The sequence below is a fragment of the Triturus cristatus genome, chromosome 4_1, assembly GCF_964204655.1.
Source record: "Triturus cristatus chromosome 4_1, aTriCri1.1, whole genome shotgun sequence".
Lineage (NCBI taxonomy): Eukaryota > Metazoa > Chordata > Amphibia > Caudata > Salamandridae > Triturus > Triturus cristatus.
The window spans coordinates 818,196,137-818,217,034 of NC_140585.1; the positions used below are offsets into that span (position 1 = coordinate 818,196,137).

At 45.7% G+C, this 20,898-nt stretch overlaps 1 protein-coding gene across 2 annotated transcripts in view; it reads right to left on the reverse strand.

Annotated features, from left to right (window-relative positions):
• The window catches only part of SAXO6 (stabilizer of axonemal microtubules 6), a 621,602-nt gene that overhangs the window by 486,663 nt on the left and 114,041 nt on the right, over positions 1-20,898 (reverse strand). For both annotated transcript variants that reach the window (XM_085653468.1, XM_085653467.1), the window contains exons 3-5: positions 18,098-18,570; positions 17,868-18,002; positions 5,603-5,782 (exon numbers count right to left, since the gene is read on the reverse strand). In XM_085653468.1, coding sequence (XP_085509594.1) covers positions 5,603-5,782; positions 17,868-18,002; positions 18,098-18,570 — 788 coding nt within the window. The remainder of the gene's footprint in view (positions 1-5,602; positions 5,783-17,867; positions 18,003-18,097; positions 18,571-20,898) is intronic.

Here is a 20,898-nt window from a genome sequence, read left to right on the forward strand (position 1 = left end):
AGGCGCCATCGGCATAAAAGGCAGAAAAGGAGCCTGAGCGTATTGCTGCGGCACTCCCAGAGAAAACGCCATCGGACCCACGGGACCTGCTGGTGCTCCGGATGGGAAGGATGCTCTCTGAAAAATGCCATACATGGCATTCAGAAATCCCGAAGGATCCGTACCTGGAGCCGGGAATTGGGGATAAGGAACTGCCCCTGTATCCTCCTGTGGAGTCACCGGCGTCGGCTCCTCAGAATCCTCCACCGGAGCCGCGGAGTCACCAGGCACCGGAACAGACTCTTCCTGCTCCTGCTCATCCAAATGCACATCAGATTCCACCCGACCCGGAGTCGAAGCCTTGGACGGCGCCGGCGACGGCGTCGGGGAACGAGCTGGAGTCCGCTTCGGAGAGGGAGACTTCGAAGACTTATCAGGAGAAGGCGAAGGAGACAAGACCTTGCTCTGACGTCGACGAGGCGAAGCCGACCTCGACCTCTTAGACTTCGAGGACCGACGCCGAGAAGAATGCTTCCTCTTCTTGTGGTGCTTCTTCGACTTCGACGACCTCGAAGTCGAAGACTCTCGCCTGGACTTCTCATTTTTTCTCCCTCTCTTCTCCTCACCGATCTTCTTCATGAAGAGTTTGGTCTTCCTCTCCTTCAGCGCTTTAGGATTCATGCTCCTACAGCACCCGCACTCATCCACGTCATGATCAGAGGAGAGACACCATAAACAGTTCCGATGCGGATCCGTCATGGACATCAGGCCTCCGCACTCCCTACAAGGCTTAAAGCCCGACTTCCTCGTCGAAGACATACCGATTTTAACAAAAAAACACCACTAGATTACAAAGTATCTAGAGAGCACTGGGAAAAAACCGTTGCGCGTCGACGGCGCGGAAAAAAGGGAACTGACGTCATCACGCCGACGTGGGCTTCTTATGGCTCCGATGACGTCGTACGGAGTCGCGTGCGGAGCCGATGTATTGTGACGTCGCCCACGTCGACGTGGAATGCTGGGGAAGAAAAGTTCCGTGGAATGCTGGCGCAGGGGATATTCACAAGGTGAGGAATCCACTGGCAGATGTATCCATCAGAAGCCTCTTTTTAGAGCAGGTGGCACAAGCTCTAAAAAGGCCTTTTTTATCCTGGTCTTCCATGATAAATAGAGAACAGACCAAGATTGTTGAGTAATCCGGAAATATATAGCTGAAGAATTCTCTCAAAAGTAGTAGAATAAGGAATAACTGAGCAGAGCTCAGTGGAGACTCCCTAGCACAACATGCAGTAGAAAATCTGAAGGTCTGAGGTTCTCTCAGGAGGGTTTTAGAGGGTGAGGCTGATCTGATTGGTTGTTGATTTTATTTGGTCTCATTTACAAAAAAAGGTGGATATCTTACAAAATTGGAATGGGCCTAGGCCAGGTTTCTAGTCTGTAATAGCTTTGCATTGCTATTTTTATATACCGAGGACTCCCATCTTGACGACGGGGATTGGTTTAAGCATGTGAATCTATGTAAGTTCCAATACTGGAGTAACTCATAATTCTGATGGGGCTGATAGCTCCTCTTACTTATTACTATTGAAATGTACTCGTAATCATTGGCAAAGGTCTGGTCCATTGCCAGCTAAGTAAGGAATGTCACTCTGTATTCAGGCCTAGCCTCGGCTCCAACTTTCCAGCTATGACAATAAATTATAAACCGGTGCTCACCTGTGGTGCTGCAAAAGTTTCTCCCTGCTGCGATAGGGTGGTGCACACACCCCACAGAACGCAGTATGTCTCTGGCGGGACATAAGGGAGGATTCAGGGAAACACAGTGGCAAGCATGGTGGCCCAGGCATTGGGATGAGGGTGACAGGTGATGAGCGCATAAGAGGGCATGTGTACTGTGAAGGGGCATGGACAAAGACGAGCATATGCAGAGCCTGGTAAAGCCCTAGCTGCTACGATGCAAATCAAGAGCTGGAGATGTGATGCAGCTGCGCAGCCAGCTTTCAATTAGTCCACTCATCACCTCCTATTATACTAAGCAACAAGGCTACGAAATTGTTCTGTGTTCTTCTTTCACAGTAGGGATGGCAGTCAAGGAGGCACTAGCAGGTCTATGACCTCACATATGAGTGCAGATTTAAGGCTTTCAGGAATACAAAAACTTTTCCAGATATATGCCTCATGCCACAGTCACATGTTCCAGGCGTAACCCTAGCAAACTCTTGTGCACTGCATACTTGCTTAAGCATATACACATATATAGAGTTTCACAGGAAACTCTACCAAAGAATAGCACTTGCAAATGTTATATTTCCCTTTTTTCTTATCTCAGCAGGCAAATATTCTACCTTTGGGGAACCACCTTCCCCTGCAACCCCACCATTTTCAGAGGTATTCTCTTTCAACTCCGGAACATTTACATTTGTCTTGTGAGAAGTGACATATATGATTTTTCATAAACATTTACATTTCAGGACATGCTAGAACTCAAGCAGCATTCCAGCCCTGGAACACCCACTTCCTGCTGTAGATTTACTCAGTTCAAATTCTTTGAATGAGTAAATACTTTTACAAGAGCAAAACAACTTTCTGAACATGTAATCCAACTTACTCTAGAAAATAATTGAGCACATAACATTAGGACTCTGCCAAGAACTTGCAAGGATGAGCTAGATGTGAGTGTAACTGTCCAGGTATTGACATTCACAAGACGCTTCCTAATGTAAGAAAGAGAGCAGGGCTCTGTTGTAATGCAAAGTCTTGCATAACCAAAATGCTGGCATCTTTAAACACCTATTGTGTGCAGAAACCTGGACGAAACAGAACCAAAATGTAAGAATAGCATCTCCATACTCCGAGAATGCCAAGATTCGAAGAGTTGACATAAGCAGAGCTCTGACATATTCGGAGTCTGGTGTATCAGAGAGGTGGCATAATTGGTGCCTTGATAAAATCCCATGCATAATTTGACACCCTCATTGCTTTGCACCAAATGGGACAAGTAGATCTCTGCAGCATCTTGTGTCGTGGACAAGCAGATAATTGTAAAAAATTCACACCCCTACAATTATTCCTGTTGATAAATAGATGCATCGCCACATGGGAATCCTTGTGGCACATACATCAGGTTAGCTGCTTTGGGCATAGGAGAATATGCACATGGGTTATAGTACTTAGGGTCTGATTTAGAGTTTGGTGGGTGGAGGTAGATCCGTTGGTATGGCAGATTACTTTACTTCCGCCATACCGACTGTCATCTGCCCACCAAATTTAGAGTTGTCTAACAGCTCTACTGATTACTGTAAATGTCGGCAGGAATGGGCCACCCGTCAAACTTTTAACATGCTTATTATTTTTTTCAAAATCAAAATTCCAAAGCAGGATTTTGTTTTTGAAAAATTAATAACTAATGACCCTCCCACATCATGATGTGGGGGTCATTTAAATGTTTTTACCTTCCCTAACCACAATTTCCTGGCAGTGAGGTATACTGTAAAGTGGCCAGCTGATTGCCCACTCTAAATAGGGCAGAGGGTCGAAAGGCCAAACCTCCAACTGTCCCTACTCAGTCAAGCCATCGGAGGAGTATGTCAGCGATGGAAATGCAGCAGTCTGCGTCACTGACATACTTAAAGTCCGTCTGTCTGTAAATCAGATGGGTGGACCATCTCTTTGGAGTGAGGGTACCCTCTCCGTCAACCTCAAAATCAGCCCCTTTGTCTGTTCATTTTTAAATGTACTTTTTTTTTTTAAGTGTGATTACTTTTTACCTTATAATCAACTCAGGTGTGCAATTCCTTGTATTACATATATGTTGCAAATGCAGTTGTGAGATTTGGTAACATATGTTTAAGAAAAGGAGATGAAAACACAGTTTCAAGGTTGTCCAGAAGAGTCCACATTTATTTTTGTAAAGGATAGGGCGAGATGCAGCCCTCAATTTTCGAGAATGGATGTAGGGGATAAGGTAGATAAGATACCCGGACAAATATCTTCTTCAAGTCAAGGGATATAACTGGAGAGTTTAAACTAGGTATACAGCATTGATAGGGGGATCTTGAGGGATAAGAGGAAATACCAAAAGAGGAAATGTGGACTAGAGCAGCAGTTCATACCCTTTTGACTTCTATGACAGAATCATTACTGGAATCTGGGGAGTCACACTGAGCCATTATTCAAAGCCTTGAACCCCTGGCATATCAAATTCTATGATTTGAATCTCAAACATAAAATACAAAAGCAAATATACAATAAACAAATGCTCAAATATTGAATTATTGTGTTTAATTCAAATTCAAAGATAGACAAAGTTTTCAAATGTTCAATGTTGCTTCTTTAATTATAAATACGTTATTCATTTTAATTTATCAATTACAAAAAAAAATGTTGTAAAACAGTCACAGACTTCCTGAGTAGGCCTCGCAGACCCCAGTGGTCCTCAGAAGACAGCTTGAGAACTACTGGACTAGAGAAAAGGGGCGAGGCTGGAAGTATTGCCAGATTTAAAGACTCAGAAGATATGGTGAATAGAGAGAAGGAGGTGTGAAGGCACATAGTAAATAGGGAAAGAAGGGTACAGAAGAATATGGTAACAAAATTAAAAGGTGGGCTAGAGGCAGAGAGTGATATGTGGAGCACAAAAAGCCTGAATTCCTAAGGATGTCACTAAGGGATTTTACAGAAAGTGACCACCAAAATGGATTTCTGTGGTGCTGCATTTGAACCAGTGACAGAACTAGGAGATGCTTCCATTTTTAATCTGTTGAGAATGATTAGCTAAGCATGGGAGAACAAGTCGAAAATTACCTCATAAATTTCCCATAAGCTCTTTGAGGAAAGGAATAGGTAAAGTATGACTGATCAGATAAAATGTTGTTGAAAGTTCAAGAAATAATTGCCAGATATGCAAGGCAACCTCATACTGCAACCAGGTCTGAAATCTGATTGAAATTCATCCAAGATATCATTGTTATAGATGTGTTGTCTCAATTGTAAGGCTACACAGTTTTTGACTGCCTTCACTAAAAACGGATGGCCCAAAACGTTTCTAAATGTATTTGGTTCCTCTGCACCAACTGAGGGTTTCTTTGAAAGTGGACAGACTTTACTACAGGAAATATGCCAGAAAATGTGCCTAGAACAAGATGCATATTCGCCAGCTCATTCCAATAAGATATTAGATGCAAAGTGATAAATCAGATCTTTAACTATAGTTTCCAAAATCATGTCAGTGAAATGAATAGAGGCTTTCTGTTTAGGGGAATTTCCTTGAATTCTCTCCAGGTATTCTTTGATTTCTTAATCACTGGGGAGTAGGCAGAAATGTAAAGGGTTGAGGCAGTGAAAATTCAATGACTTTACATTTATCAAAGAGCTTATTCTTCGTACATTGCACGGGGTCTATAAAGGGGGTGAAGAATAATTGCAAGCATTATACTTTGACAGCTTTTTTGTCTGATATTCGCTGTGTCAATTTGAATTTTGATGCAAAAGGTCTTGCCAGGTTATGTTTGGTATTTGTAGAGTTTTTCAAAACTGAGTAATAGCCTTAATTGCCCTACAGCAGTGATTCAAACAGAAAGAAAAATACTTGAGTAAAAAAGTCAAACAAATATTGTCAAAATACCTTCTTTTCTGGAGCGGTCTCTTCTGGTTCATAAAGATGACTTTCTTTTTCTTCCCAATCCCGTCTCAATTTTGGCCCTTGAGCTTGAGGCGATCCTTTGAACTGATGGTGATATTCAGTTTCACGGGGAATTATATCAGAATTGAATGGTTGGATAGAGGTGTTTTTATTATAGATCATCTGAGGAGGGAAATACACCAGGAAAAGGTTCATAGGAGTGAATGAAGTTCTGTAGAAGCAGTTCCTCCACTCATCGGACTAAATGTCAGTGCAGCAAGAAACCAAGATGATCTTGCATGGATTCATTTCCAAGAAGAACTTCATGGCAGCTAACCAAAATCATAATCTAGGTTATGCTGAAAATGTGTCTCTATCAGACTCTAAATAAAGCTTATTGTTCAGAGGACTGAACAAACGAGCAGATACAAATGAAACAATTCATTCAGGGTGTGAGTCAAGTTACTTTATATAATTGTATATGCTGGAGAAATAGTTAATCGAATTGAATTAAAAGCACCTTCTGGCTGCCTGTATTTAAAGTTGGACGCATAGTGCTATGGTATCAGTACTGCAAGTATTGAATTAGTAAGGATATCATATGGTAATGGGGTCAAATGTAAGCCTAGGAGGAGGGCTGTTTGTATGGGATTTTCATGATGGCCTAATAAGAGACATTTACATACAAATATTGCAAATAGACATCACATAGTTTGTGGATACCCAAGAAATCTGGCATTGAACTACCATCTAACTCTTTCTGATCGATCTATGGAGATAAGGCCTCAGATATGTTCACAAAAATGTCACTCTGGTGAGTCAATATTTGGGGTTACGATCCAACAATGAAAAGACATCAACAAATTTGCCTGTAGACAGGTGCAAGAACCTATGATTACTGCGGCATTAAAAATTATTGTGAAGAAAGGTGTTCGTGAGAAGATGTAGCAGTACTGGAACAGTACAGGGTGTAGCAATGCAGAAATTTAAGTGCACTAGTAGAACACTGTGTGGGTTACAGTAATGGAAGGAAGAGCATATTAGCAGCACATCATGAATATTAGTTACAGTACTTGTTTAGCTTAGCGGGGTGCAGCAGGGTTCAAAGTGCATAGGCAGAAATATAAGTTGTTAGGACACGTTGTGAACCAAAAGAGGTAATATTGTGCAGGTTTCTAAACCAACAATGAACATAATGATATCTCCAGAAGTTACTTCATATGACTTTAGACCCATAATGGGACCAAATGAAATTGCATAATATGACGCTGGAGGAAATTACAGCACTTTAGATCTAGGCAACATCCTGTGAATTAAATGACTTCACATGCACGTGTGGTGATCCAGCACAATGGACATCTTGAACTGCAGTTATGCATATAATAACCAGAAAACTGCTGGGTATCACAGTGTTGGAGTGCACATGTGTAACTTCAGTTGTACAGTACTGCTTCACATTCCACAGATATGGCTTCAAATGACTAGTGCAATTGTATAATGCACAAGTTTAGATTTAAAAGCACATTACAGCTTCAAAATGATCCACATTGCAGCATCAAATTATGCCTTGGTTCCTGCCGGTGAATCAGGCAGCAAAGATGGGGCAGTAAGACTTGTTCCCATGAACCTCACCACATTCTTCAATCTGGATTAGTACACATATTTGAAAAATAACCATCTCACTCAAATGCCTCAAGTCTCAACTGTTTTTGACAGGCTGCACAATATATCTCAGCAGTTCATATCTTATACCGGTCTTAACAAAATGCTAGATAAACAGTCAGTCTTGGATACTGTAGGCTTAGTATAAAAGATGCGGCACTCTCACGATTTCAAGCTCTTCCTACTCTCCTCTTCTTTCTCCTTTCACCCCCTACCCTCTTGGTCACCTCTAACCCTCTCCTTCCACTCACTCTATTCTGCATTCTCACATGTTCCGTCTCTCACTGTCTTGCTTCATCTGTGTTTCTTTTCTCGCTTCATTGTGTCTCCTATGTTCTCTTTGCCCTACAAACGTCTTTCTTTGATTCCCCTACTCTTGTCTTTCCTCATTTCAATGCCTCCTGTCTAACCTGAGGTCAACATAATTGATGTTTCCACTAGAATAATTTCACAGGATACTGAGGTCACGACGAAACACAACTGCAGTCCCAAAAATTGATATTTTTCACTATACTGATTTCCTGTTTGTTGATTGACAATACTTATGCAGGAAAAAAGTGATCTTCGTAGTCCCAGTAAGTTCATCTAGGCCCACTGAGAGCAATACTACATGCAGCAGCACACTTTGTGTTAGGTCTCAAGAAATGTGACCACATGTCCAGCCCTGCTAACCCTCCAATGGATTCCCATTGAAGCCTGCATCACTCACAGAGCGCTGCACTCCTCTTCACTCTCCTATCTAAGTGAAAAGAACAAGTTACTTACCTTCGGTAACGCTTTTTCTGGTGGATACAGTGTCTGCCTGTGGATTCCTCACCTTGTGAATATCCCCTGCGCCAGCATTCCACGGAACTTTTCTTTCCCAGCACTCCACGTCGACGTGGGCGACATCACAATGCATCGGCTCCGCACGCGACTCCGTACGACGTCATCGGAGCCATAAGAAGCCCACGTCGGCGTGATGACGTCAGTTCCACCCATTTTTTCCATGCCTTCGAGGCGAACAGGTGAACCAACGACAGTGTAAAAGGGAAGAGAGACAATGGAGGAAAGAGTTTAGTGGTGAAAAGAAAAGTAGATACAAAGCAGCCTTAAAGAAATATAAGACGGCTCTGATCACTACTAAATCAGCTTTTTTTGCTAGTAAAATTGAGTCCTCCGCTAATGCCCCTAGGGAGATTTTTAGAATTGTAAAGTCTCTGATGAAAGTTCCTGACCCGCTGCCTGATTCGGAAAAAGCAGGTAGTCGATGTGAAGATCTGGCGACCTTTTTTAGTACAAAAATCAAACAGATCATTGATACGCTCCCTCCTATAGTTCCTATGGACCTTCAACGGTCAGCAGCCAGTCAAGACCATCTGGACCACCCAAGGCTCTCCTCCTTTTCTCCTCTTAGGGAGGATCTTCTGCCACCTCTATTGAATTCCATAAAAAGTGGTTCTCCGCTTGATCCTGCTCCGATGAATATCTTAACTGCAGTTTTGCCTATTATTAGTAAACCTATTGTGAATGTGGTGAACGCTTCTATGGAGTCAGCTGTGGTGCCAAGAGAGTGGAAGATAGCAATGGTCAGGGCTCTGTTGAAGAAACCCAATCTGGATCCAGGGGATTTTTCCAACTACCGGCCTATCTCCCTGCTACCTGGGATTAGCAAATTGACTGAGAAATTCGTCAATATGCAACTAGCCTCTTTTTTGGAAGTAAATAAACTGCTTCACTCATCACAAACGGGGTTCAGGAAAGGTCAGGGAACGGAAACAGCCTTGTTGAGGGTGGTGGAGGAGGCCAGGAGGATTCTGGACGCCAGTGGCAGCGCTGCTATTATCCTCCTGGACCTCAGCGCCGCCTTCGACACGGTTAACCATCACATTCTTGTCTCCCGTCTCAGCAACATGGGAATTAAGGACAAGGCTCTTAAGTGGCTGGAATCTTTCCTTGGGGACAGATTTTTTAGGGTCTTTGAAGATGACTATCGCTCTGACCCTATTCCGTTGCAGTGTGGGGTTCCGCAGGGGTCTTCCCTTAGCCCCACACTGTTTAACATGTATATGGCTCCTCTGGCGGAAGTAGTGGCTCCGTTCGGGGTCCAGTTGGTGAGTTATGCCGACGATACCCAGCTGGTGTTTTCCCTGAACCAGTTCACACAGTCTCCGCTGTTGCTGCGCAACTGCTTAGAAGCCGTTGCAGGTTGGATGGATCGGTCCCATCTCAGATTGAACGGTGGGAAAACAGAGCTGCTGCTGTTGGGACGACAGGCCAGTTTTGACAATGCAATCCTCTGGCCTTCGTGCATGGGGCCGGGTCCTACCCCTAGACCGGAAATCAAAAGTCTTGGATTCTGGCTTGACTCCGAACTAACGTTTAGAACTCAGGCTAGAAAAACTGCTGCTACTTGTTTGGGCTTCTTAAATCTACGCGAAAAATTCTCCCACAACTGCCAGAAAAGGCCAGAAAAATCCTAGTACAATCTTTGATTTTATCTAGGATAGATTATGGGAATGCCATTTATTTGGGAGCGCCGGCCTTCACGATCAAACGACTTCAAGTCGTTCAGAATTCGGCGGCAAGACTCTTACTGGGGATTAACCAGCGAACTTCGGTTAGACCCGCATTAAAATCCCTGCACTGGCTCCCAGTGAAAGAGCGGGTCTTCTTTAAAACATTGTGTATGGCACATAAAATCTTCCATGGGAAAGGCCCCCCCATTTTAGGAGATCTGGTAACCCCCTATAAGTCCTCCTTAAACCTCCGCTCTAATGATCAGAACTTGGCAGTAGTCCCGCGGATCAACAGATCCCGTGTGGGCGGCCGTCTTTTTTCACTGAATGCATCCAAACTTTGGAATTCTCTCCCTCTGATTTTTCGCCAAGAGCCTAGTCTACTTGTGTTTCGGCAGAAGTTGAAAACTTGGCTCTTTCCAAGAAATTAGAGGTGTATATCTGGACTGGCTAGCGGCGCTTCTATTGTCTTTGGGTTAGTTTTGTTGTTCGAGCGCTGGGATGCTTTCGAGTAGCCATGCGCTATATAAGAGTCTCTTCAATTCCATTCAATTCAATTCAACTCCAAGTATACACAGTATATAGAATACCAATACATATACATAGCATACAAAACAAAAGAATGCTAATCAAACAAGCATTTCCTACAAATGTACCAGAAAGTATACAAACATTTCAAACAAGACCTATTCCATGGTATACAAAGGTGGACAACGGGGAGGCGGGTGGGTCAGTGAGGAATCCACAGGCAGATACTGTATCCACCAGAAAAAGCGTTACCGAAGGTAAGTAACTTGTTCTTCTGATTGTTACATCTGCCAGTGGATTCCTCACCTTGTTAATAGATTCCCACAGCAGTCCCCACTCCCGGAGGAGGGTGTCCACCTTCCTATACCAGAAAGTCTTGCAACACAGAGCGCGCAAAGTGGGCCTCCCTCCATACCTTCGCAAAGCATTATTGCTTGGACTCAGAGATGAGGCCCAAGTCGCGGCTTTACAAATGTCTGCCACAGGAACACCCCGGGCCAAAGCAGATGTAGATGACTTAGCTCTAGTTGAATGAGCTCTAATGCCCTCAGGAGGGGTCTTACCAGCCAGGGCGTAGCAGATCTTAATGGCAAGGATAATCCATCTCGACAACGTGCGCTTGTGCACCGCTCTCCCCTTGGAATGTCCAACATAACCCACAAAGAGCTGATCGTCCAGACGAAAGTCTTTCGTTCTGTCCAAGTAAAAGCTGACAGCTCTCTTTGGGTCCAGGCGATGAAGCCTTTCCTCCTCCTTGGAAGGATGAGGAGGAGGATAGAAAACAGGGAGAGTAATGGACTGCCCCAAATGAAACGGAGTGACAACCTTTGGCAGGAAAGCAGCCCTGGTCCTGAGAACCATCCTTTCAGCATGCAAGGTTAAAAACGGGGGTTTAGAACTAAGAGCTTGAAGCTCACTCACCCTCCTTGCCGAGGTTATGGCTACAAGAAAAACCACCTTAAAGGACAACAGCCTCAAAGGACAACTATGTAGAGGCTCAAACTGGGACCCCATCAGAAAGGTTAAAACAAGATTAAGGTCCCACTGAGGCATTACAAAGGGAGTGGGAGGAAACATGTTTGTAAGGCCCTTGATAAACCTCAGAACAACCGGAGATTTAAAAAGTGAAGGTTGATCTGGAAGGCATAGAAAAGCCGATAAGGCCGAAAGATAGCCCTTGACCGTGGCCACAGCACAGCCCTGCTGAGCCAGGGAAAGAGCAAACTGGAGCACATCAGAAAGATGGGCTTTTAAAGGTTCAATGGATCTCTCGCCACACCATTTTACAAACTTGGACCACCGGTAGGAGTAAATGGACTTGGTGGAGTGTCGCCTGGCCGATAAAATAACATCCACCGAATCAGGAGGGAGAGAGAAAGAACTCAGGTTGCCCCATTCAATCTCCAGGCATGAAGGTGTAAGCTCTGGAGGTGGGGGTGTAGAACCTGCCTCTCCGACTGTGAGAGGAGGTCTGCCCTCAGAGGGAGACGGAGCGGAGGGCACGAGGAGAGGTGGAGAAGATCTGTATACCACACCCTTCTTGGCCAATCCGGGGCGACCAATATGACTTGGGCCCGGTCTTGGCGAATCTTCCTCAGAACCCGACGAATCAAGGGTATGGGAGGAAACGCGTAAAGGAGTCGTGAGCTCCAACTCAACTGAAACGCGTCCCCCAACGCCCCCTGCATCGGATACTGGAGACTGCAGAATGACGGGCAGTGCGCGTTCTCGCAAGTGGCAAACAGGTCCACCCGAGGCGTCCCCCACGTCCGAAAGACGTAACGAACCACCTCCGGGTGGAGCCTCCACTCGTGGTCGGCAGAGAACTGCCGACTGAGACTGTCCGCACGCACGTTCAGCACCCCGGCCAGATGATTTGCCATCAGACAAATCCGATGGTCCTGAACCCAGGACCATAGACGTAAGGCCTCTCTGCATAGACAAAGAGACCCCACTCCTCCCTGCTTGTTGACATACCACATCGCGGTCGTGTTGTCGGTCAGGACTTGAATCGACTGACCGCGAAGGGAAGGGAGGAAGGCCTTGAGCGCCAAACGGATCGCCCGCAGTTCTAAAAGGTTGATGTGAAGCAACCTCTCCTTTAGAGACCAAAGTCCTTTGATCTCCAGATCCCCCAGATGCGCACCCCACCCTAAAGTGGATGCATCCGTTATCACTGTGGCCACCGATGGAGGTAGATGGAAGGGCTTTCCTTGAGACAGATTGCCCTCCACGCTCCACCAAGACAGATCCGCTGCAGCTTCTCCGGAGATCTTGATCGACTCCCCGAGATCCACGTTGTGCTGATACCACTGCTTGCAGAGACACCACTGGAGCGCCCTCATGTGCCAGTGTGTGTGGTTGACCAACAGAATGCAGGAGGCAAACAGACTGAGCAGGCGAAGAACCTTCAGAACTGGAACAACCGCTCCACTGTGGAATAAAGGGACCATCTCCTGAATGTCGAGAATTCTTTGAGGAGGAGGGAATGCTCGACACACAGTAGTGTCCAGTACTGCCCCTATGAACAGGTTGCGTTGAGAGGGCACCAGGTGAGATTTGGGCACATTGATTGAAAAACCCAAGTCGAATAACAGCTGAGATGTCACCTGCAGATGATGCTGCACTATCTCTGGGGACTACGCCTTCAGAAGCCAGTCGTCCAGGTAAGGTAAAACCGGGATCCCTGACCTCCTGAGATGCGCAGCCACCACCGCCATCACCTTTGTGAAGACTCGAGGTGCGGTAGTAAGACCAAACGGGAGGACCGCAAATTGGTAGTGTTGCGACCCAACCGTAAAACGGAGATACTTCCTGTGCGACTTCAGGATCGGGACATGGAAGTACGCGTCCTGCAAGTCGAGCGACACCATCCAGTCTCCTTGCTGCAACGCTTGAAGAACCTGCGCAAGGGTCAACATCTTGAATTTCTCCTGTCTCAGGTAAAAATTCAAAATTCTGAGGTCCAGAATCGGACGCAATCTGCCGTCCTTTTTGGGAATCAGAAAATACCGGGAGTAGCATCCCTGACCCCTTTCCTGCTCCGGAACCACCTCCATCGCACCCTTCTGAAGCAAGGCCAGAACTTCTTTCTGCAGGAGAAGCAGATGGTCTTCCGAGCAATAACCTTGGCAAGGAGGGTAAGGGGGAGGAAACTCCCGAAAGGGAAGGGCGTACCCAGTCTCTACGAGGTTCAAAACCCAAAGGTCGGTTGTGACAGATTTCCAACCCCGTAGAAAGTAGGACACCCGACCCCCCACAGGTCTTACATGATCCGGGATGGGGGATCTAGGGCTGCTTCCCTGAAGCCTCATTTGGAGCAGAGGAGGAGGAGGAAGAAGAGGGGTTGCGTCCAGAACCTCTCCGACCCCTTTGCTTCCCTCTATAAGACCTATAGAGGGGATTCTGCTGCTGTTGTTGCAGCTGCTGCTGGGGTTCTCGGAAGGAACGAAAGGATGATCTTCCGAATCCCCTAGCCTTTCGAAATGTTGAACCCCTAGCAGGAGCCTGCAGACCCAAGGACTTCGCCGTCAACCTACTGTCCTTAAAACGTTGAAGGGCAGAATCTGCCTTCTCCCCAAACAACTTCTGTCCGTCAAAAGGCAGATCCACCAACGTGGCCTGAACATCTGCAGAGAAACCAGAGGAACGGAGCCAAGCCTGTCTCCTTGCGGCGATGGATGACCCCATAATTCTCGCCACCGAGTCCGCCGTATCCAGCCCAGACTGGATCACCTGCCTGGCAGCTGCCTGAGTGTCCGCAACAACTTCCAAGAAGGATGACTTATCCCCCTCAGGCAACTTAGGGGCCAAAGATTTTATAGAGTCCATCAAGGCATGAACATAACGCCCCAGCAAGCATGTGGCATTAGATGACTTCAACGCCATACTTCCTGAGGAGAAGGTCTTCTTGGCCGCCTGATCAACTTTCTTTGACTCCCTATCAGCCGGAGACTGAGGGAAAGCACCCGAAGCATGTTTAGAACATGAAGCCTGCACCACTAGGCTCTCCGGAGAAGGATGTGTGGACAAAAAATCCAGGTATCCTGGTGCAACTCTGTACCTCCTTGCCACCTGTTTGCAAACCGCCGGAGCTGAAAGAGGTTTCCTCCACACCTCCAACACTGGCTCCAAGATGGCCTCATTGAAAGGCAAAAAAGGCTCCGAAGCCGACGTCGGAGAGTGTAACACCTCCGTAAGCAGGTTTGACTTGTACTCCACAGAGGGCAGCTGCAGATCCAACAACTCTGCGGCCTTCTTAATCACCACATGGTAGGGTGCCAATTCCTGTGGAGGAGAAGACCTTGCAGAAGCATGCTCCCACTCAGGGGTGGTATCCAAACCACTTGCTTCCTCTATTCCTTCAAACTCATACGAAGAAGAGTTGACCTCACCTTCTTCCATCTCTGCCCGATATCTTCCCTCCTCCAACACCCTTTGGGCCTCCCGCCTCGACCAGATCCGGGGAGCCGGCGTCGTCGACGTCGTACTGGGCGTCGGTGGAGCCAAAGGCACCGGAGTCGGAGGCGCCATAGGTGGAGTCGGCGGCGCCGGACGCGGTGCCGATGGAGTCGGCCACGGCGTCGAAGAAGGCTCCGAAGACTGACGGTCCATCCGAGGTCGAGTCGGATCCCCAGCCGGTGCCGGAAACTGCCAAGAAAGCGCCATCGGCATAAAGGGCAGAAAAGGGGCCTGAGCGTAATGCTGCGGCACCCCCAGCGTAAACGCCATCGGACCCACGGGACCAGTTGGTGCTCCGGATGGGAATGATGCCCTATTAAAAATACCATACATGGCATTCAGAAATCCTGAGGGATCCGTACCTGGAGCCGGGAATTGGGGATAAGGGACCGTCCCTGTATCCCCTTGTGGAGTCACCGGCGTCGGCTCCGCAGAACCATCCATCGGAGCCGCAGAGTCATCCGGCACCGGAACAGCCTCCTCCTGTCCTTGCTCATCCAAAGGCACATCAGACTCCACTTGACCCGGAGTCGGAGCCTTGGACAGAGCCGGTGACGGCGTCGGGGAACGAGCTGGAGCCCGCTTCGGCGAGGGAGATTTCGGAGACTTAGCAGGAGAAGGAGAAGGTGACAAGTCCTTGCTCCGACGTCGACGGGGCGAAGCCGACCTCGACTTCCTGGACTTCGAGGACCGACGCCGAGAAGAATGCTTCGTCTTCTTGTGGTGTTTCTTCGACTTCGACGACCTCGAAGTCGATGACTCCCGCCTGGACTTCTCCTTTTTTCTCCCTCTCTTCTCCTCACCGATTTTCTTCATGAAGAGCTTGGTCTTCCTCTCCTTCAGCGCTTTAGGATTCATACTCCTACAGCAACCGCATTCTTCCATGTCATGATCAGAAGAAAGACACCATAAGCAGTCCTGATGCGGATCCGTCATGGACATCAGGCCTCCACATTCCCTACAGGGCTTAAAGCGCGACTTCCTCGTCGAAGACATACTGAATTTAACACAGTAACACCGCTAAACTACAAAGTAGCTAGAGAGCACTGGAAAAAAAAACGTTGCGCGTCGACGGCGCGGAAAAAAGGGAACTGACGTCATCACGCCGACGTGGGCTTCTTATGGCTCCGATGACGTCGTACGGAGTCGCGTGCGGAGCCGATGCATTGTGACGTCGCCCACGTCGACGTGGAGTGCTGGGAAAGAAAAGTTCCGTGGAATGCTGGCGCAGGGGATATTCACAAGTTGAGGAATCCACTGGAAGATGTATCCATCAGAAACTGAAAATCTCAGGAGCAAATAGGGGTTCCAGAAATGCCCAATCCCTGCTACTGGAACCCCCCCCCCCCTTCTGGTGACAACGGTAAATTGGCCAGTCATTCTCCGGTAGTGCCACACGAATCTCCTTTTCTTCCTCCCTTCACCTAACATCCAGTATAGTCACCTTTAAACAGGACTTCCAGCTACGATAATAAACTGTAAAAGGCGTGAGTGACACTTAAAATGAAATAAACGTATTTCATATTGTAGACAAAGCTCCGTGGGAAAGGTTGACTGGCTGCAGGGAGGAAAGAATGAGCACGTGAGAGCAAATTCCTCTGACACTTCATCTGCATGCACTGTGTGCTTTAAAGGAAGCCTGCCCATGCTAGGCAGTAGAAAGTGAAATAACGAAAGTGTAAAGCAAATATTTCCCATTCCCTTTTGTTAGGTATAGGTAGCATCTCTTACTTCAGTGAAGAGTCTGTGCTTTTAGAAAAAGTGATGTTTTCTGTAGCTTCACATGTGGGATCATCTTTTAAACTCATATACAGCATCTGTGTATCTTCTCTTGGAGCTTGAAGTCAAAAGCATCCTTTGAAGTGATTAGCCGGCAGCAAGAGGTAGCAGGCAAGCTGGCAGAGGTCCTAGCTAATCAAAGGTACCATCTGATATTTGCCCCACTCGCCGTTGTCAAGGCGCAAACTGAAATCCATGAGGTAGATGACATTTTTGATGGGCCGCTCAAAGAGTCCCAGTCCCCTCAAATAAGTGCCAGTTGCGCTCACCAGCAACAGCTGGCAAAAATTAACCACTGGCTGCATACTCATGCTTAAATGTTGTCACTGCTTGAGAAGGTGCTTGTGCCATAAGGACTCAAAAAGACAATCAGGGGAGTCAGAGAGACTTCGAGCATGAAATAGAGGATCAGGTTCACATAATCAAAAGAAGAGGTATAGGGAGGAGACTCTCTTTAGGGTGACTTCTGCAGAGTCCCACTTTTGAAAGTCTTCAACAATGGTTTGAGGAACAGAAAAACAAGGACGCCTGCAGGGATCACTGGATAGACTGGGAGGACGGTGTCCTTCATAAGGTGCCTAAAGCTCCTTATCCCGGGCTAGCAAGGATGTTGATAGTTCCCGGTGTTAAAGGGCCTGACTTTCTATTGGAGTTGGCACATTACAATTTTTCTTGATAGTATTCATGTTCTTCATTTTTTGCCGTTACCACAAAAAGAGTCATATTTGCAACTATTGCTCTACATATGTTCTGAACTCAGGTGACTTATAATAAAAGCTTCTCATAAAATTGGTCCAGGTGTCTTCTGTCTGCTGATTTGGGTGAATGGGAAAGAGCTAATCGATAACCTACCTGTCTGTCTCTGGAAGGATTGTATACAGTCCACATATGGGTCCCTTTCCAAGTAAGCTATGGGAGAGTGTTAATCGGACACCTCTCCATTTTCTCTGCTGAGCACGATAGGCTGGTATGCATTTGGTATAAGGGGGCCAGAAGAAATGTACAGGGTGTAACAATATGATTAAATAAATACTGTAAATAAAGCTTTTGAAAAACTGAATTCTATGGAAAACAACGTGTCGTGCAACTAAAGGGTTAGTCTTGCATTTTAAGTCTAGCACTAAAAATGTGCAGTTTGTCTTTCATAAGTAGTCCTTTTACCTTGAGAAACTCGCTCACATTTCCTGACCCATCTTCAAATAATCGGCAAATCACGTTGACATGAGTGTTAAGTAGCAGAGGCAATAGTTTCAATATTTGCTAACCTGTAATGGAATATTATAGTGATTCCTTTGCTTTACCACTTATTAGATCTTTACTATGCAGGTTTTTCAGCTTACCTGCTCTGCTGCAAGCATTGGCGAGTTCTTCATAGGATTCTTCCATACAAATTGTCTATGGTATTCGGAGGTCCTGTTAGGTTTGTTTACAGGTAAAACATTCATACCTGCTTTCTTCTGCAGTGCTCTGTGGAACTAATAACACAAAGATTGAATATAGGAACGAAAAGATGTTTTTCATGTGCACCTAATCGTCTTTAGTATCTAGTAAAATAAAAACCTTTTTTTACCCCATTAGTTTCTGGATGAGCTACGGATGGAGCTGCCTCTTTTGTTTGCTTCTCCAGTACTTGAGTTTGAAATATGTTATTGGCATGTACATTGTTTTCTTTGACATGCTGAGCACTTCGTAATTTGCTATCTGCTGAGCTGTGTTTTTCTCTCCTATTGTGCGTCCTGTGTAATTTGTTCACCGTCTCGGTTTTGTTTTCTTTCACATACTTCATTCTTGAATCTGCAGAGTGAGATCGAGATTTTTTATGGGGCAGCCTGGGAGCCTTTGGTGTCTCCACATTTTCTTGGCCATGGATGTCTTTGCGATGTGCAGGTTGTGATTGAAGGTGCTCTGGAGCTTTCAGATCTGAAGGTGCTTCTAGATTCCTTTCAGATTCAAGCTCTCCATTCCACTCCAATGACTTTGAAATTTGTGGATTGTAGTAAGGAACTCTTTTCTTTGAAATAAAGCATGGTTCTTTAGTAATTCCTAGGACAAAGAAGATATTAGCATGAAATGTCATTCTACTTTTATAAAAGTAAACACTCTTGTGATAAGGCACCACTAGAATCAAACATAACTAAAAGGATTTGACAAAAAAACAACAAGTTACTGATCTACGGTAACGCCTTTTCTGGTAGAGACTATTTCACCAAAAATTCCTCATACTTTGAATACCTTCAGACTAGATCTTAAAACTTTTGTATAGCAATATTCTCCAGGAGTTGCAGTATGAAGTCATGTTACCATGTAGTACTCGGCCTCGCGCTGCCATGAGGTTATTTATCACCTGCTTGCACTGGTGTCAGTTGCTTTCTGTACTCTGCCCATGCCAATAGATGCAGTAGCGGCCGGCACGGATCTGGGGTGGCGAGGCAGGAGGGTAAAGGGATGTAAAAAATAAAAATTTAAAAAAAAGACACTTATCTCTGTAAGATTGCCCTTTGCACACATCGCTATTATTAGATAGTTTGGTAATAGCACGTCTTGAAAGTGAATTGCGTTTTAAAAGCTGTATTGTTTTTTAAAATTGTGTGTATAATTTTAAATCTGTTTTAACCACTCAAATTTGCACTTGCTCGTAATTCTGACCAAGGTGAGCTGGTGTACGCCGCATGTAGGAGCGGGTCACCGAGCACACGCCATCTTAGTCAGCGCTCTAGCTCTTCTCACAGAGGAGGTTCCCTCCCTACTTAAGGAGATGCAAACACGAGCGCGCAGCGACGCAAAGACTAGCACGTCTGCGCACGTCCGTGGTTGTCTTTAAATTTCCTGCTGCTCAGCCAGTATGCATGAGTGTGTGTTTGGAATGTTGGAATGCCTGATGACTGTGTAGAATGTTGGTGTGCCTGGTGGACTGGAGGAATGACAGTTAGAGAGAGCGGGCTGAGCAGCAAAGATGCAGCTCCTGGTGGGGCCTTGAATCAGCTTGGAACTAACTCATCTACTTGTAACTACCATCCTGTAACTTACCAATAAACCTCTACTTTGGTTTACCTCGTGACTACTATCCATCCTTTCAACATTCCGCGCACCTGCCGTGCGCAGTGCTAGCCATGCTGTCGGTTAGGGACACTGCCCAACGGGGAAAGTCAATTATCGTTACTCAAAGGAGCAGCTTTTGTCAATAGGTGAGCGGGGGGTCCAGGTTCTAAATATATAGAATTGAGGTAAGTGAGTGCAACCCCTGATAAAAGCATAGTAGATAAACTCAAATGTGGCCTAAGTAATGTCAGGTCCCTGGTAAAACATCATCAGGAGATATATCTCATGTTAGAATTTCACAATTTGGATGTGCTATTCTTAACTGAAACATTGACACACCCTGACTCAGAGGTCGAGCTGGGGCTGGCATGTCCTCCAGGTTATAAAGCTTTTCACAAACCACACCTCACTGGAAGAGGAGGGGGGTTAGGTGTTATCTATAAGGACAGATGGAATTGTGCTCCTATGGATATTGATGAAGTGGAGAACATTGAACTCTTCGGGTTCTCCCTTAAGGATAATAAAGGACAATTGCGTATTGGCATAGTTTGTTATAGAACCCCTGGCTCAATGAGCCCTCGGCTACAAGCACTAATTGACATTTTCTATAATATGTCACTTACTCACTCCTGAATGATCATTCTGGGAGATTATAATCTTTGGGAAAATGGGAATCTAGGCCCACCTTGAAAGATCTACTTCAAGCATGCTAGAACCTTAATCTGCAACAGCTAGTGCTGGACCTAACACATCAGGGAGGCCATGCACTAGACTTAATATTTGCAGATACTAAGGATGTAGAGGTGGAAAATACACTGCCTCTATGTTGGACTGATCACTTCCTCAATCCAATTTTCAGTATTGAATCCCAGAACAAAAAAAAAAAAACTGTTCCTATGAAAAACAAACGATGTGGGAGGGAATGAAACAAACTGTTGAAAATAATCAATCCCCTGTATTTACAGAGAACAACTCATTCGATGACAGTAATTCAGTGGAGGAAAATTATCTGAAATTCTGTGTCCAGATAAACCATTCACTTGATCAGTTGGCTCCAATGAAAGATCTAAAAAATAAGTATAAATTATCAGCCTCCTGGTATAATTAGGTGCTAAAAAAGCTAAAGAAGGGTTGTAAATGAACAGAACGAAAGTGGAGGAAACTCTATGAGGAAGAGGACAAAATATTTTTGAAGGCAGTATTGGGCGAATATAAAGGGACAATTGCCAAAGCAAAAGCTGAGTATTATGCAAACACCATTCTAAAGGCGACTAAAAGTGCCAGAGCTTTATTTAAAATAGTGAGCGGCCTCTCCAAACCTGACTGCATAAA